Source organism: Zootoca vivipara, chromosome 4 (assembly GCF_965207765.1).
Source record: "Zootoca vivipara chromosome 4, rZooViv2.hap1.1, whole genome shotgun sequence".
Taxonomy (NCBI): domain Eukaryota; kingdom Metazoa; phylum Chordata; class Lepidosauria; order Squamata; family Lacertidae; genus Zootoca; species Zootoca vivipara.
Genome location: NC_142587.1, coordinates 76,476,834 through 76,494,065, shown reverse-complemented (window position 1 = coordinate 76,494,065; position 17,232 = coordinate 76,476,834). Strand labels below are relative to the sequence as shown.

The 17,232-nt window shown below is 40.8% G+C and overlaps 1 protein-coding gene across 4 annotated transcripts in view; it reads left to right on the top strand.

The window, feature by feature from the left end:
* The window catches only part of NBEA (neurobeachin), a 365,422-nt gene extending 349,696 nt beyond the window's left edge, over window positions 1–15,726 (top strand). For 2 of the 4 annotated variants that reach the window (XM_088668226.1, XM_060273786.2), the window contains 4 exons: window positions 8,890–8,991; window positions 10,608–10,804; window positions 11,322–11,473; window positions 13,916–15,726. In XM_088668226.1, the coding sequence (XP_088524352.1) occupies window positions 8,890–8,991; window positions 10,608–10,804; window positions 11,322–11,473; window positions 13,916–14,006 (542 nt within the window). In that variant the 3' untranslated portion in view covers window positions 14,007–15,726. The remainder of the gene's footprint in view (window positions 1–8,889; window positions 8,992–10,607; window positions 10,805–11,321; window positions 11,474–13,915) is intronic. The other 2 variants (XM_088668227.1, XM_035114662.3) reach the window with 2 other exon arrangements.
* Window positions 15,727–17,232: the final 1,506 nt, after the last annotated feature.

The following is a 17,232-nucleotide window of genomic DNA, read 5'->3' as shown; positions in this document are numbered from 1 at the left end:
TGCCAAATTAAACCCTGCGGAGGCCCCTAGGCAGTCAAAATTTTGGGGTCCCCCTCGTGCACACAGTCTAGTGGGATCACATTGATTGTAATTTTCTTTCAAGACCAAATCAATATATTTCAACCTTTGTTGCAGGGCCCTTAAAAGGTGTGCCTATTTGGTAATCCAGCACTTCTCTCTAGAGCTGGCGTAGCCAACTGGTGCTCTCCAGATATTGTTGGACTACACCTCCCAAGAACCCTGATCATTGGCCATGCTGGCTGTAGCGGATGGGAGTTGTAGTCCAAAGCATCTGGTCATGAGTGCAGGAACAATATATATATGGCCCTCTTCACTTGCCATGCCACAGGACCAGCAAGGTGATCTGTTGATATTTCATGAAGATTGTAGTGCTACCCAACTAATTCCATCATACTTCCTTGATACTGTTGACCTGTGACTGATACTTATTTTATTAGTGGCTGTAATATCCACCACTTGTGATGGCAGTATGGTCAGCCCCAGATCTTATATTTAAACTGGGCAACACAGTGTTAAGTCAACAGAGCAGTTATATTAAGAAATATTTCTTTGTAACATTTACAGTTCCTGTACACTTACTGCCAGGAGATTAGGGCTTATCTTGTAAGAAAAATGAAAGTGAGATGTACAGTGTAGGTTAAATCCAATTAGTTAACATCTTTAAAATGAATCTCTAGGAAGATGCAGATGATATTTTCAGAAAGGGATTAGTTTCTCAAAAGCTGTCATCTGGAGACACAGATAAGATATTTTATATCACAGAGCATAAGGAGGTAAGGAATTCAAAAGAAAAATGTCAGGTTACAGTAATTATGTGGGCTAGGTGCTTGACTTTCTAATGATCCTTTAAGCTGAAAGACAGTTAATTATCAATTTCAGCTTCAGTGCATCCAATTACTAAAAGGAACTTCAGTTGTTTCAGAAAATCATATAAAGGAGGGTCTCTCCTTTCCTTATTTTGGTAAATCAGCACTTGTAAACCTGTATTTTGAAATTTCACATACATGTGCATGTACACATGACACATCCTTCACCTCTATATTTTTTTGGTTATGGTCATTTCTAAAAGAGAAACTAAATTAATTGCATATACATTGTTAAGATGCCCCATTGCTAGTTCTTCTGCTATTCATGAGACATACCTGGGACTGGGAACAAGCCCCACTGAACCCTTCCGAAGAGACATATATGGAATTGCACCGTGAGGGGTATTAGCATGTGCCAGTTAATGTGTGCAACAACCAGCAACAACAAGCCAGCAGCTTCATGGCTGGCAGCTCCCCCTCCTCCTCTTGGCACCACCGCCAGCAGAAGGCTGTTTCAAACCTCCTTCCCCTCCAGAGCACCCACAGGAGGGGAAGGAGCAGCCCACTGGAGTTGTGTTGCTTCACCGCCACAATTTGTGGACATTGTGGGGCTGGCTCCTACCCAAAAATATGGGGGGGGGAGGGCTTGGCTCCCTGGAGCTGGAACCCCTGAAAGCTTCTTACATTTGAAAATTTCCAGCAGAAAAGAGTTTACATTTTTTTTAAGTAACAAATTTGATGCTCTGGACTGTGTAGCATATGGAGGGAGTTGGGCCTCCATGGAAGCTTCAAGCTATTTAGGCAACTAGGAATCTATATTGGCTTTTGCCACAATAGGACTGGCAAATCTGTTACAGCATTGAACTATTGTAATATGCTGCTCTGTATAGATTCTCAGTACCTTCCATGCCCCAGCCCATAGCTGCCAAGTTTTCCCTTTTCTCGCGAGGAAGCCTATTCAGAATAAGGGAAAATTCCTTAAAAAAGGGATAACTTGGCAGCTATGCCCCAGCCCCATTCATTTTTGCCCTTGTGTGCAGACTGCAGTTTGAGATTTCATGATAGGAGGGTACAGCATTTGGAGTAGGGTCCACTGCCTGTAAAAGCTGGGGCATGTGAAGTGCTGATATCCTGGATCACTGTGCCAGATACTGTTTTGGATCAGGCTATGCAAAGTAATAGTTAGAGAAAACAGGTGTTTATTATACCATTTACTAAACTGTTCCACCTAAACCATTTCCATAACTTGGTGAATCTAATTCTGACTATGAATTTGCATCATTTCTTTTGCATCTATAGCCTGCACTAAATAGATGACTTGCTATATCATGCACACACAATTTTAAAAAAAGGTTGAGAAAAAAAATCTGAATCTTTGAGCAAATACCCAAATAGCTGAAATTGCAACAACGAAAGTGAAGGGCAGATGTTTTGTTTTTTTCTGAAACCAACACAAATTCAGAAACTAATTTGGAAGTGATAAAAATTAATTTGCACACTTTAATTGGAACCTTCTCCTTGCATGAAAAGAAGGAGAATGGAGCCAGCAGCTTGTGCTAAGAGCTGATTGAATTTTTTGTCATGTAGGTCTGCTGGACTTGGCCGCTTATCCTCTTGAGCCTATCTGTGCAATATATTGCGTTCAGCCTTTGACTGGTTTCTTTAAAAGGATCAATGCTATTCCTGTTGTGTCCCCAGAGTCTGAAACTTCATTGATCTTGGGACTTGACATTTCTCATTACATATCAGATAGTCACCAGAGGTTGCTTTCCCTGGCCGTGCTAGCATTGAGTACTATGAGCATGTTGTGTCAAGCAGCCCAAAGCTCAGTTTGTGGACCAATTATAGGAAATATCCCTTAAAGGCACTACAGTGCATTTTGTATCACTTGACACATTTTACATATGCTTAAAGGGAAACTTCAGTACTTCAATAAATGACTGTAGTAAACAGCCCGGTGCATTGGAAATACTAAATGTGTCTATAAAGAATTCCAGGGAGAGAGCAACATTGATTTTTTGAATAACACTTTTCAAGGTATTTTAAGTCACTTGTAAGTAAATATTTCAAATCTAAAAGACTCTCTAAATAAATTGGAAGGAGAAGATCATTAGATTTAAAACATCCCCTGCATTTGTACATTTTATTTCTTCTGACTTCATGTTATTTGGGAGGTGGCTAGTACAGCAGGCTTTGTTTGCACACTCAGATCTGTTGTTTGCAGTGTAGTTTCTTCAAAATCACATTGTGTTAGGCCAACTCAGGGGTAAATTGACTTTTGATTGCTTAATGAAAAAGGTCACACAGTTATAGACTCACATATCTGTGTTTGCAGCCAGACTTGCATACATGCTTGTGCCCCTTGTATTTCACTGTTTCCTCCCACAAAAATATAGCCATGTGAATTTTGTATGCCTTATTTCCTGTTCATTGAGGGGCAGATGCAACCCCAGGTTTGGTGCAACCTTTCAGCTGCTTATCAAGAGTGGGGACACAGATATTAACTCCCCAGGGCCTAAGGGAGCTTCCTATCAGAGCCCAAGAAATAGTCATAGGGCAGGTGCGAACCCACTTCAGGCCATGGCTTGTAACAAGGCACAAGATGGCATTCCCAGTGTTCATTGTTGGATTTCTTGTCAGAATAGCTTCTCTTCCAGCCCATCATTCACAATGAAAATAGGAAAGAGACTCTGAGAGGAGAGGTGGTGGCAGCAGCAAATCCTGCTGTGCCCTCCCTCTCCTCCCCCAAAACAGCACAGTGAATTGGAATGGGTATCTGCCCATTCTGCATGTGTGGGAAGCGAGGGAGCAGAAGAAACATGGGGAATGGAGGGAGCCAGGAACACACACCTGTTCGCTATATGCTGCATTATTAAAATGCAGTGCTTTCATGTGTCTGAACCTTCACTTTCCTAGACTAGAATAGGAATAGCAATGTCAGGCCTGCTGGTTATCTCCAGCCCAGAAAGACCTAGGCTGCTTACCCACAGGTAGGTTGTTGCAGAGAAAAGTAAGGAACAGTGCTTCCCTGGGATTTGATCCTCAGGATCTTTTGTTGCCTCTACCTGGTCTATAGGTGATTGTATAAATGCTTAGTTTTCAGTGTTCTTGGTTTTCTTCAGATAAGAAAACTGTTCTGCCAAGAATGAGATGCATTGATGGCTCCTGCTTTTTAAAACAACTGTTCCCATTGTACTTTTGGCAGTGTTACTTCTGTGCTTTCTAAAACTGGGGTGCGGCAGGAGAGAGAAAGGTTTCCATTGCACCTGAAATATTGGGTTGCAAGGAAACGAGAACATCTCAGAATATTAAAAAAGATTACTAATATTTATCTGTTTAGAATTGGGAGACGTTCGTTCTTCCACAGAAATCAAATCACATATTATGCCCGTTGCGGAGAACAAAAGCGAGCTTCTTATTTTAAACTACATTGAGGGAACTGTTTTAGTAGCTTGGTCTCGTATATTTTATCATTTTACCCTAAAGTGATTCTACTGCAGATACAGAGGTGCCACGTTGGGGAAATTACTGTTAGTTCAAAGTGATGCTGTTTCAATTCACAGTGGTCAAGTTTCACCTGCAGCTCCCCTGTTGCCACAGCCTTTAACCTCTCGCTGCATCTATCAGTGGTGATGTGCTGGTGACAGAATATTTTACTGGATTGTGAATGATTGCTAAGGTCCATGACATTCTGCCTTTTGCAGTGAAATGTAATGTGGGGTGAGATTTCCTCCCCCATACAGTGGCTTTGTTGGAAGAATATATCTCTGATTAAAACTGTATTTTCTTTCATTTGTCCCTAAAGGGTGAAATGATACTCACTGTTATTGCAAAGCTATGATTGATTCTAAAGGCTTTGGAAAGCATAGTATAGCTAGGATTTCTTCAAAAAATTGCTTTCAGGGACCATATTGGTCCTCGTGGGCTCTTGCCTTGGCAAATGAAGTGGATCACAGTACTGATTCAATTTAATTATAGATAACCTGCAGCTTCAGTGAGAACTGTGTGTTTGGTATTCCAGAATCATACATAATAGAGATAATAGGCTGGTTTGCCTTTCTTTGCTTTCCTTTCAACTGTCAAAAAAACTCTCAAGGTTTTTCAAGGGCCAACTCAAGTAATGCACATTTGAGAATAGCAATTCCAAAATAAGAATATTGTAGAATAAGTTCAAGCCCTCTGCCAGCTGTAGTTTAGCATCTTTCTGAAATATGCAATTGAGCCGAGACTCTTTGTCTCCTGATGTGTTTCCTATATGACTCTGTGTGCTGAACAAGTTGCCCATCTCTAATCAAATGCTTCACGTAGCATATGCACAAATGCCACTAGACTTTTAAAAATTGCAGTCATTTATTGTAGTCATTCCCTGTAATGGGCTGTTGTGTCAGGAAAGGTGAAAGGATGCAAACATCATTCCTTTACATAATTTCTATTTTTCACCCCCATCTCCCTTATGCTAGCAAGAGAGAGTCAACAAAACATGCAGTAAACCACAGAAACGGCCCCTTCCTATCAAAACCTTACACATCCTGCCCTGAGACACAGAACAGATGTATTGCAGTCTTTCCTAGCTTCCTTCTCGTTTTCACTGTCACACACACACAATCCTTTCAGACAGTGCTGGTGTCTGCATACTCCTTCGCAACAGGGAAACTACTCTCACTTTTCCTTATCGTCTCCATGTACATCCCAAATTCTGTAATAACCTTGTTCTTCCCTGGCTCTTTTCTACGCGCATATGGGTCTTTGTTCTCCATGGCAAATATGTATCTGTTTATTTTGAAATGGAGGTTTGGACTGAGTTTAATTTATTGCAAGTGGTGGATAATCTGAGACATACAACAAAACCTGTTTCTAAACAACTCTTTTTTTGCTTGAAAAGTGATACGTTAAGACTTAAGAAATTCCAAATGTACACTTCCCCTTGCAAACTTAATCCTGTTGTGCAAGTGATGTCAACCATGGATGCATTTATTACACATGTGGAGAAATCTTAGGTTTTTGGGTTTTTTCAACCTGGGGGTGGTTTAGGGAAGCTTTTAATGTTTGATGGATTTCTGTATTTTAATTTTTTGTTGGAAGCCGCCCAGAGTGACTGGGGGAACCCGGCCAGATGGGCGGGGTATAAATAATAAATTATTATTATTATTATTGAACTAAGTTTTACTCAGAGTAGACCTATTGTTATTAATGGCTGTAACTTAGCTATGTCCATTAATTTTAATGGGTTTATTCTGAGTAAAACACAGTTGAATACCACCCAGAATGTTTCCCAAAGTGCACATAGGAACACATCAAAAGTGGCCATTTTCAGAATTACGCTTACAATTAATATATGACTGGAAAGTTGTCATGGGGCAGTTTGGGGGCAGCATAGTATCAGTAATCATGTTTTTTAGACAAGATTCCTTTACAATCTCTGCTATGTGTTTGGTGTACTTCAAAAATCATAATTTGTTTCTGCACGTCAATTAATATACATTGAATCAACTCTAAAGCATGGATCAAACAGCAAACTAGACACGACATTGTGCACATGCAATTAATATGCACAGTGTTGTTGTTGTTGTTGTTGTTGTTGTTGTTGTTGTTGTTGTTGTTGTTGTTATGTAAGTAACAACATGCCTGAACAACTTTAGGATTATGAAGAGGTGGGCAGAGAAGGTTTAACTCTTTCTCTCTTGCATGGTTTTACCCCCCCCCCAAAAAAAAGGTTTCTATGAAGTTCCTATTTACATTTCAAGGGAAGGCTCTTTTGATCTCAATGGAAGCTTCCATTGAAATGCAAACAGCAGCTTCAAAAATGGGAGCCTTGTCAGGGAGGGAGGGAGAGGTAGGGAGAGAGAGGGGTAGTTTCTCCCTTCTATCCCCATAGCCCTGAGCTGTTCAAGCTTCCCTGAGCCTGCTATTTATATAAACAAATAGAGCATGCTAATTGCAATCATGCAATCATGACCCAAAGAACATATTCAAAATGTACAGAGGTTCTCTGCTATCAATAGAAATGGGTGGACAGTGGAAGACCTGATCAGACTGTAGCACGTGGGTGTGGTGGGTTCACAGAAGAGCTGACCTTTCACATGAGTGCATAACTTTAATGTTATACTGCTCATGCAGGTGGAGTACTAACATGAGGAGTCCCTCCCAAGTCACCTATTGACCTAATGTCAAAACTGACCCATTCTGAAAGGATCCTGCTTTTTGGCTATTCTAACTCACTTCATTGAAGCAAATTCCTCCATATTCCAAAGCCTTGCAAGATCAGTCCACACCCTATGGGACCTTTGAACAGGAGGCTAGATTGAGCCAAGAAACCCACACATGACAAAGTTTAATAGAAAGCAGGAAAGCCCAACACAGTTGTTCCAGTTTGGGAACATTTGACAGAGCCTGATCCACATCTTGGCCAAAAGCTTTCATGGCTTTCATAGTAATTTGACCCTTCATAATGTTACTGCCAATGTATTCCTGTAGAGCTTAAGTAAGAAAGAATGTGAAACACACAGAGAGAAATATGAACAGAATTCCCTTTCTACTTGCATTACTGAACTCTGGATATTCTGGCTTATGTTTTATTGTTATTTATAAAACTGGTTTTATTTTGCAAATGGCCTTGTTTTCACAATGAAAGGCAGTCTATAAGTGACTAAATAAGCACCAGCCAAGGTGTTGTGAAACCAAGATAGGCATCATCCATAATTAGGCAGCCTGGCTAGGCAGCACATAGAACACAAGTGATCACACCAATATATTGGGCAAAGTAACAGGTGTGCCCTGTTGCAAGTAATCTTAGATTTGCACCCATACCCTCTGGAAAATTGCAGTTGTTTGGAGTGGCAAAGTCTTGCTGACTAATCCTGCCTGTATCATAAATATAAGTGTGTTGACTGTGCCACTTAAAATAATTCTTTTCAATCTATTCTTTTTCTTTTTGGTGCAAATTATAGTACCTAGCATTTTATTGTGATTTTGTTGTTGTTATTATTATGTTAAAAAGATGTTTCCCAAACCTCTGGTCCTAGTGTCATATGAATGTACATTGCAATCCAATATTTATTTTAAAAGCTTATTTTCAAACCATGCTTACATTTCTAAATCTCATGGCTGGAGTTTAAAATACTAGAACACACCACATGTCTTATAAGTGATTATAGTTAGTTAGTTAGTTAGTTAGTTAGTTAGTTAGTTAGTTAGTTAGTTCTGTGCTTCCTGAAGAAGCATAATGTAAGAACAAAAGAAATATAGTTACTTGTTGTTGTTGTTGTTTAGTCGTTTAGTCGTGTCCGACTCTTCGTGACCAGTATCAAAATTCAAAACCTCTCTTCAAGCTTCTAAGAATATAGCAGCTGGCCATTGCTGGCCATTACCCAAGGAACTCTCTCATTGTTTCCTCGCTGCAAGTGAGTTCTCATGGAGAAGACCATAACAACTCACCTTGGCAGGGATCATAATGTCTAAACCAATGTTAGGAAGGAAAACAAGAAGGAAATGTTAGTCTTGCCCAGAGATGTAGGAGACATTCAGTTCAGTTTGCACTTGAATGTGAATCTACCACTTCTTGAAACAATACAGAAACTGAAACATAGCTATACTTCAAATTTCACATTTCTCTGAATTTTGCGATTCATTTCTCCAGCCAAGTAATATCTATGAAAATGCATGTAAAGTGTGCATTAAAAAGCATAGATTGGGGGAATGTAGATTAAGGAATTGGTTTGCAAAAGTGTGTATGTTGGACGAAATTAGATACAAAGATGCATAAAATGGCTCAGTTGGTAGAACACAGGATTCATAATCTCAGGGTCATAGGTTCTAGCCCAATGCAGGGCAAAAGATTCCTGGACCAGATAACCCTTGTGGTCCCTTCCAACTCTACAATTCTATGATTGTGTGAGTCTGTGAAATTCTATAAAAAATTGTTTTGCAAATAGATGTGGAAATGTGAGGAACTGAACTCAGGACTGGGAAAAGAAACTGAAATGGACAGTTTGAATCTAATTTGTTGCTAATTAATTATATTTTATGTGAGATGTTTTACCTTTTTGTGTGTGATTTGTTTTAGGTGATTATCCTGCTCCCAGAGCCGTTCTGACTGGTCACGATCACGAAGTTGTCTGCGTATCAGTGTGTGCCGAACTGGGACTTGTCATAAGTGGTGCTAAAGGTCAGTTGTCAATTTTAGTCTTACAAATTGAAACTTCCTCATCAGTAAGATTTGACTCAGGATAAGTGTAATTTCATCCTCCTCTCATTATCCTACATGCTATATATTTTAATTTCTGTATCCTCTGCAGAGCTTCATCTGCCACCAGCCTACTGCTTGTAAACTTCCACCACTGCTATGAGCCCATGGAGGTTTGCAAGCATCCTAGCTGCTGAATTGAAAATTCAGTAATTAATTGTTTGTGAATAGTTTCAGCTTGTCTGGTGAAAGTGGAAAGTTTTATTCTTAAAAACTCGTAGGGACGGGAATAATTTTTGAGGGGTGGAAAATTGAGTATCAATGATGCTTATGAGTGAAGGAAGGACCAGAGGCAGGAAGGCAGTAAATGGGTTTGCTGCAAACTGTGTGTACAAATCATGATTTTAATGGATGCATCTAAGAAAATGCCTCAGTCATTCTGTGTATTGAATTTGTATGCATGATTCCAGAAGAGCTGCTGTGCTTTTCTGTTGATGCCAAAGGGACAAAAAAAGTCCTGTGGCACCTTAAAATCCAACTAATTTATCACCACATGACCATTTGTCTCAAAGAAGCTAGTCTGCTGCACAGCACACGTACTTAAAAACAAGACAAAGCTGTGTAATAGTTTACTTCCTGGATAATTTTCATATAATGATATCCAAGATGTGGCTGAAAGGATATATTATTCATTGAATATCTCGGTTTTTGTATCAGAATGACAAATCTTTTGCCACGGTAGGGTACGAAAAGGAGTATGTCATTCTCTTATATTCAGAGTTACAAACACAACTATTTAAGATAGCACCAAACTTCAGCTACAAAGTGTCCCTGCTGTGCAGATACTAAATGTTTGATAAATATGGACAGGGTGCAATGATTTAAACCGCTGACTTGCTTCAGAAAAATATCATTTTAAACATTCATACCACAATTGTAAGTGAGGTAGGAAAATGAAGTGGTGGGTGATCCACCACTTTCAAAGACCTCCTGGCTTGCATTAGGCACCAGGGTAAGGGAAGCAATGTGTCTCCCCACCTCCATTTTTTTAAATCAACTAATTTGTAAACAGTGGGGAAACTGCCTAGACCAGCTCCAGACTTGCATAGCTAATGAGCCAAGTCCTGGAGCCTCTTGGGAAGTATATCCAAAACTACATCTACTTTATCCCTGGAGCATTGGAGGGCAGCTATAGTAGCAGCTATTGCCTGCAGAAACACCACTGGTGGATGTTTCTGTGGGTGTATTGGAAGCCTCTGTGCTGGATGTAACCTCCTCAGCAGCATTTCTCCTGTTTGTTGGCCAGAAAGAACCGTCACCTGATTCCTAACCTCTTCCGGCATCAGATTTGTGGGCTGGGATTGTTCTGCTCAGCAATGGGAATGTGAAAATATACACACACATGTGCACACTACTTGAAAGCGATTCACTGTTTAAATGTATATTTCACTTTGCTGAAGCGTCAGAGACATTGTTTCCCCTGCACATTCTTTCACTGTTTATATATCAATATGTGCCATCTCTGTATGCATTTGGCATAATTTAACTAAATTATGTGCCTTTCTGTTATATATACTGTATTATTTGTCAATATACAGAAGGACCTTGCCTGGTGCACACAATTACTGGAGATTTGCTGAGAGCACTTGAAGGAACAGAAAACTGCTTGTATCCTCGCCTGATTTCAGTATCTAGTGAAGGCCACTGTATCATCTACTATGAACGAGGCAGGTTCAGCAATTTCAGCATTAATGGAAAACTCTTGGCACAGATGGAAGTAAACGACTCAACCAGGGTAAATATTTCCTTTCATAACTTATTATGATGTATAACAACAGTAATGCTTGAAGAAGTCTCATGAGAAATTAGTGATCACTGGAAAATTAGGGATCACATTTACTGGAAAAAAAGTCTCGGCTCTAATTCAATCTAGAATTGAACCCTCTGTTTTTAAAACTGAGCACTTGATTCCTGTATATCTGTTTTAGACATAAAGATTTTAAAGTGCCTGTGCTTTAAAAGTTTACATGGCTTGACATCTGTCCTCCCTTGACTAGGAGCCAAGACATGAATACAGGGCCCTGAGGAGTCCAATCCATCATTGACACCTCAGGGAGAGTAAAGGGAGTTCTTGAGGTGTTACTGATGGCACCTTTGTTGCAGGGCAAAGTCAGAAATGATCCATGGTGACTTCCAGCAAAGCCTCCTTTGCTTCTCTCCTAGGCTGGACAAGGAAATACTCCTCTCACAGAAGCTGTTTGTATTAGTCTACACAGCATTTAATGTCTCTACTCACTTTGGCTCATCTGTAGGCTATCCTCCTGAGCAGCGATGGGCAGAACCTGGTTACGGGTGGTGATAATGGAGTCGTGGAAGTATGGCAGGCTTGTGACTTCAAGCAGCTCTACATTTACCCTGGCTGTGATGCTGGCATTAGGGCAATGGACCTGTCTCATGATCAGAGGTAAGTTGCAACCCAAGAGAAGCAGTGAGCCTCTTCAAACTTGCACATTTTATTTGTCCCCCCCTGTAATTCAGCCTCTCTTTGAAACACACAATACAATTCACCTCTTCATGGTTTCTGGATTAAGCAGTACAGCTTCTAATTTTCTTATTCAATTCTGCTGCATTACATGAGACTTCTCATGCATTTTTGACTGGGCTCCTACTTCCTTACATTTGAAAGGCGGAGATTATTGTTATTATTTATTAAATTTATATACCCGCCCTTCATCGTAAGATCTCAGGGCGGTTCACAGAAAAAAATAGAAGATAAAAACACATGTAAATAATTAAAACCAAACAATACCACGCCCTTCCCACCCACAGACACATTTAAAAGGCTGTAGAGTAGAATAGGGACCCAGGTGGCGCTGTGGGTTAAACCACTGAGCCTAGGGCTTGCTGATCAGAAGGTCAGCGGTTCGAATCCCTGTGACGGGGTGCGCTCCCATTGCTCGGTCCCAGCTCCTGCCAACCTAGCAGTTCGAAAGCACGTCAAAATGCAAGTAGATAAATAGGAACCGCTACCATAGCTGCCAAGTTATCCCTTTTTTACAGGGATTTTCCCTTATGCTGAATAGGCTTCCTCGCGAGAAAAGCGAAAACTTGGCAGCTATGCCCGCTACAGCGGGAAGGTAAATGGCGTTTCCGTGTGCTGCTCTGGTTCGCCACAAGTGGCTTTGTCATGCTGGCCACATGACCTGGAAGCTATACGCCGGCTCCCTCAGCCAATAACACGACATGAGCGCGCAACCCCAGAGTCGGTCACGACTGGACGTAATGGTCAGGGGTCCCTTTACCTTTACCTTTACTTTAGAATAGTAATCAGTCGAAGGCCTGGTTGAAGAGAGATGTTTTCGCCTGGTGCCTAAACATCTACAGTATAATGAAGGCACCAGGCGAACCTCCCTGGGGTGATTCTACATATCCATGCTCTCTCCACTACTGAATCTGTATGCATTTGTTTCTTTCCCTACACCCAAACACAAAATGGAGTGTGAAGAGCCAGCTTACCCACTTGTGAAACATCGGTTTAATGCTATAAAGCTGTAACCCCCATGGTCAGGATTGTGGGTAGTAATGTGGTATACCAGATAGATTCTCACGCTTGGACCCCCTTGGGATGTTACGCGTTCAAACCCCTCCTCAGCTATGATGCACATTAGAAGAGCCAAGCATTAATTTCATGAGCAGCTGATGCCATGGAGCCACTCGGTATCGCTGCTGCTTACCCAGATGGTGTAGCAGCAGGATGGCGGTGAGATCACGGGTGTGCGGGCAAACACTGACAGAGCCAACCCAGCATTTCTGCTAGTGAACCTGCACAGCTTTGACCTCACATCTGCCCTGCTCCACTTCCACACCTTTCAGGTAAGCAGCAGCCGTACCAGTTTTGGGGGTGGGGTGGGGTGGGGGGATGGGAGGGAATCCACAGCACTGCCTCACTGTGTCAGCAACTCATTATTTTTATCTTCCTTCCCCGGCAGGGCCAGCCCACCCATTAGGCAAGGTGAGGCAACCACCTCGGGTGGCAGGATCCACAGGGGCAGATCTGGCCTCCAAGGAATGCATCGCCTGCCACTTCTGCGGTAGCATTGATGGCTGCGGCATGCTCCTTGGAGGCCGGATCTGCTGCCTCCTCAGTAGCCCCCACAATGCTGCCTCTATAGCAGTCTCTTGGCAAATGAGAGGATCTGCTCGTCTCCCCCCACTCTAGGGGAGAAATGATGAGTGCTGCACTCTGGGGTCTCCTGAGCTCTGCACCCGCCCAGCATGATTCTGAGTAGGCCCCTTTCCCCCTGCAAGAGCTTTTTATTCCTAGTTCAACCACTGGGTAAGGTTGATTTGATTCCAAGCCCCCTTGTTCCTGATGTAAATCTTCACTCACCCCTTCTTCTCTGGGAGGGGGAGATTTTGTGGTTCACCTCAGATGCCTAAATGTCTTGAGCCGGCCTTGTTCCCAGTGTTGTTGTGAAGATGGTCATGGGACTATCCCACTGTACTTCCTTTGGAGAAGGACAGGATATACATGTGAAATTTTAATTTTTTTAAAAGAAAAATCTGGCTAGCATTCACCATGGTTCATTGTTGGCATGGTTTCAGCTTTCATTGACCAAGGCTTCTCATTAGCAGCACACTGGAGGGGAGATGGAGGCAGCCATGGCTCAATAAAAACCCCTAATTTCAGCCACTTGCCTGCCCAGAAATACATCTGTCTTGTGCAACATGTTAGGTGCAGTAGCAAAATATCACATTTCCATCACTGTTCTTGTATGTCTAATGTGATTCTATGATCTTTGGAATCAGCATGAGTATATTTTGAGGGTGGAAAAACCTGACTGCTGTGAATATTTTTAAAAAAATAACTCAGTATGTACAGTTTGTGTCTCTGTCTCTCTTTCAGGACTCTAATTACTGGCATGGCTTCTGGTAGCATTGTAGCTTTTAATATAGATTTTAATCGGTGGCATTATGAGCATCAGAATAGATATTGAACCGGAGTGAAGAACTGAAAGCAAAGGCGAAATTGAGAGCACAAGTGCTACTGAAAGGCATAATCTCTGGTGGAAAAACAAGTCTGCATCAACCTCCGTTGTACATTCCATTACACCCAGCAATAGCTGTCCATTGTAGTCAGCAACCATTTTACTTTGTGTGTTTTTTCACAACCGAACACCAGCTGCTGCAGAAATGAGCTTGTATCATGTAAATTATAATGACTTAGGAGATGTTTTGGTAATTATTTCATATACCTTTGTTTACTGAGAAAAGCTAGTAGAGAACACGTCACAAGAGACTTTTGAATATTCTGAGGAAACTTGTGTCCGGTTGTTACAATGTTTGGGGCCATGAACCTAGCATACATTTCCCATTTCCAGCCTCTTTTCAAGCTGAAAATAATAATTAAAAGGATTTAAGAAAACTACGTTTGATACTTTGTACATCAGATGCACATCTTAACTTTAAAGGGATACTTTTGTAAAAGTAAAACCTTGTATAAAGAACAAAAAAAATGTTTCTTAACTTTATTGTGGAGTTACAACTTGCATGTACTTTAAACCTGAATGTCTTGGTGAAACGGCGACATTCACAGGTTGAAGTGAACTGCCTAAGGGCCCAGCTTGCATTTAAGGGTTGAAATGGGGCACAAGCCGCAGTTTTGTCATTGCCACTGAAATATGGTTTGCTCTTTTCAATCTCAAGCCACCCCCCTTCTAAGTGGAGTTTTTGCTTATGACATGAAGCATTTGGATATGAAGCCATTGTTTGCCATATTTATGCGTTGTAAGAGGAAGAGAAAATCCTTCCTTTATTAATTTAGTACCGCGATAGAAAGGCAGGAGCACGGAAGAGAGATGAGGATGCTCGCGTGCTTAATGACTCCCACCAAAGCAAGAGTGCTAGACTTCTAGATTCATCACATTTGGCATACTGTACATTGCAGGGAGAGAGCAATTAAGATTTTCTCTTCATTTCCTTGGAAATAAAGCTTGGTTAAAAAGGACCTTAGCTTCATTGGGGTTGTTCTTTTACATTCTTCTGAAAGTCACGCGTTAAGCCACATTCTCTGTTGACGGCACTTCATGTCTGGCAATACTGTAACGATGACTATCAGGATAATTTGCCGCACATTCTACGGATCAAGTAACACACCCAGGGGTATATACACTTTACTTCATGTTTCTTCTTTGTATATTTGGTGACTGTATTGTCATAGATGTACATATTGTGTCGGTAGGGCTATGAGGCATGTAACAGGAATGTAATTTTCTCAGACTTTACACTCACTTGCAGTCATTTATTTAAAAAAGATAAAAACAAGGTAACGGATTCTTTGTACTGGCACCAGAAACATATCATTATTTATTGATGTGATTCTTATTTGTTCTCCACCTTGTATTAGTAAGTTTTAGCACTAAATACCTTCTTCATTGTTGTTTGTATTTATAAAATTCTGAAATCATGGGGAATCAATGTAATGATTAAGTTATTCATCATTGGTCTGTAAGCAATATCTTGAGTTTTTAGCTTAGAATTGGGAGAATATTGAACATCTGGAAGATAAGTTCATTTCATCTCAAGATCATGGTGAAATATTTTGGATATATAAATTCCTTAAGCTATTGTAACCATGTTTTATTGCAAAGATGTAAAATATGCCAGATGTGTGTGAGTTGGAAATCAAAACGAAAAATAAAATATGCAAAGAATTCATGGATTGCTTCTCTTTTTATTGAACATTTGACCCAAATGTCATGATGCTAGTGGGAAAGAAAACTCTAATTTTTAGTCAGATGCAGTGCCTGCAAAATTAACTCAGAAAGATGCAATCCATCCATAAGCTCAGGAGTGGTCCATGGAGAAGGACCCTGACTAAGAACTCCCAGAGCCACTGCCAGCCTCCAGACCCCCACCCAAGTATTTATAATCCAGTTTTCATGGAACATTTCAAACCCAGAGTGGGAAACAATGAAATGAGATAATAAAAATATATTGGAAAAAAGTAACTAAAACATTGCAGAATTCATAAAAGCAAGTCCAATAAATAACGAACAGATTAACAACTCCTAATTATAAAGCAAACTAAACTGCAATGCGAACAATTTGAATTCCCTTATAACTAAATTGGAAAAAACAAACAGACGAGATAAAGGCAAATCGCTGTGCTCCTAACTTCAGAAGCACAATGCTAATTTAGCAAGAAAGAAAACCCTGTCTTTCCACTATGGAAACTCATTAACACTACACAAGTCTTTCTGTTTCATTGGGTACAAGCAAACTATACTTCATCCCTTTGACAAGTCAGCCTCAAAAACATTGCTATGACAATGAAGGTTATATTACTTTGTATTATGCAGCTAAAAGGTGCCTGAAACAGTAATGAAACATATTCTGAATATACTCACTGCTGTTCCACCAACATCAAGGGGAAGATGCATGAAACTTTATTCTATCTATCTATCTATCTATCATCCATCTATCTATGTTTAGCAAATTTCTAATTTTGAAATGCAGGTGACCTAGTCCTTTCTACTGTTCACCCCCTTTGCACATCCCTCCCCCTGTTCCTTCCTCCCTAAGGCACCCTCCACCCAGAAGAAAAGAGGGGGAGAGAGGGAGACTCAGTGTAGGGGAGAAGGTCTAATTAGAGACCCAGAAGCGGAAGAATCCTAATGCTGGCAAGGAATTTTGCAGGCTGCACGTGTAAAGCTACAAGCGCTGCCTGTGAACAGTTGTTATGGAGGAGGCTTGTTATAATACAGTGTATCAGCCCTGCTGACAGCGAAGCAGAGTGTTTGAAGCAAGCCCTTATGCGGCAGGGATAACAGCATCTGTAACAGACTTCCTGAGATAAAGGGGAGTTTTGATAACTTCAAGAGACATTCTTCCCCCTGCAAAAACACACACGCACCAAAAAAAAAACCCCACCAACGCACTATGGTTGCATATAAATACATAACTTCCTCCCTTACATATAAAAAAGAACATCTTTTAAATGTAGAGCTTGGTATGCAGCATATAGCTACACTTTCCAACACGTTTTGTTGTGAAGCAGAAGCTGATACATACCACTTTTATGTGTCTGGAATTGTGATTTAGCCCAAGTATTTTAACTCCTGTTTTCCAGGAGGTGTGTAAGTCTCTTCCAGTGCAATAAATGAGAGTTACTAAATGTGATTAATTTTGGCCCACTTGTGTCTATGCTGCCACACATACCAA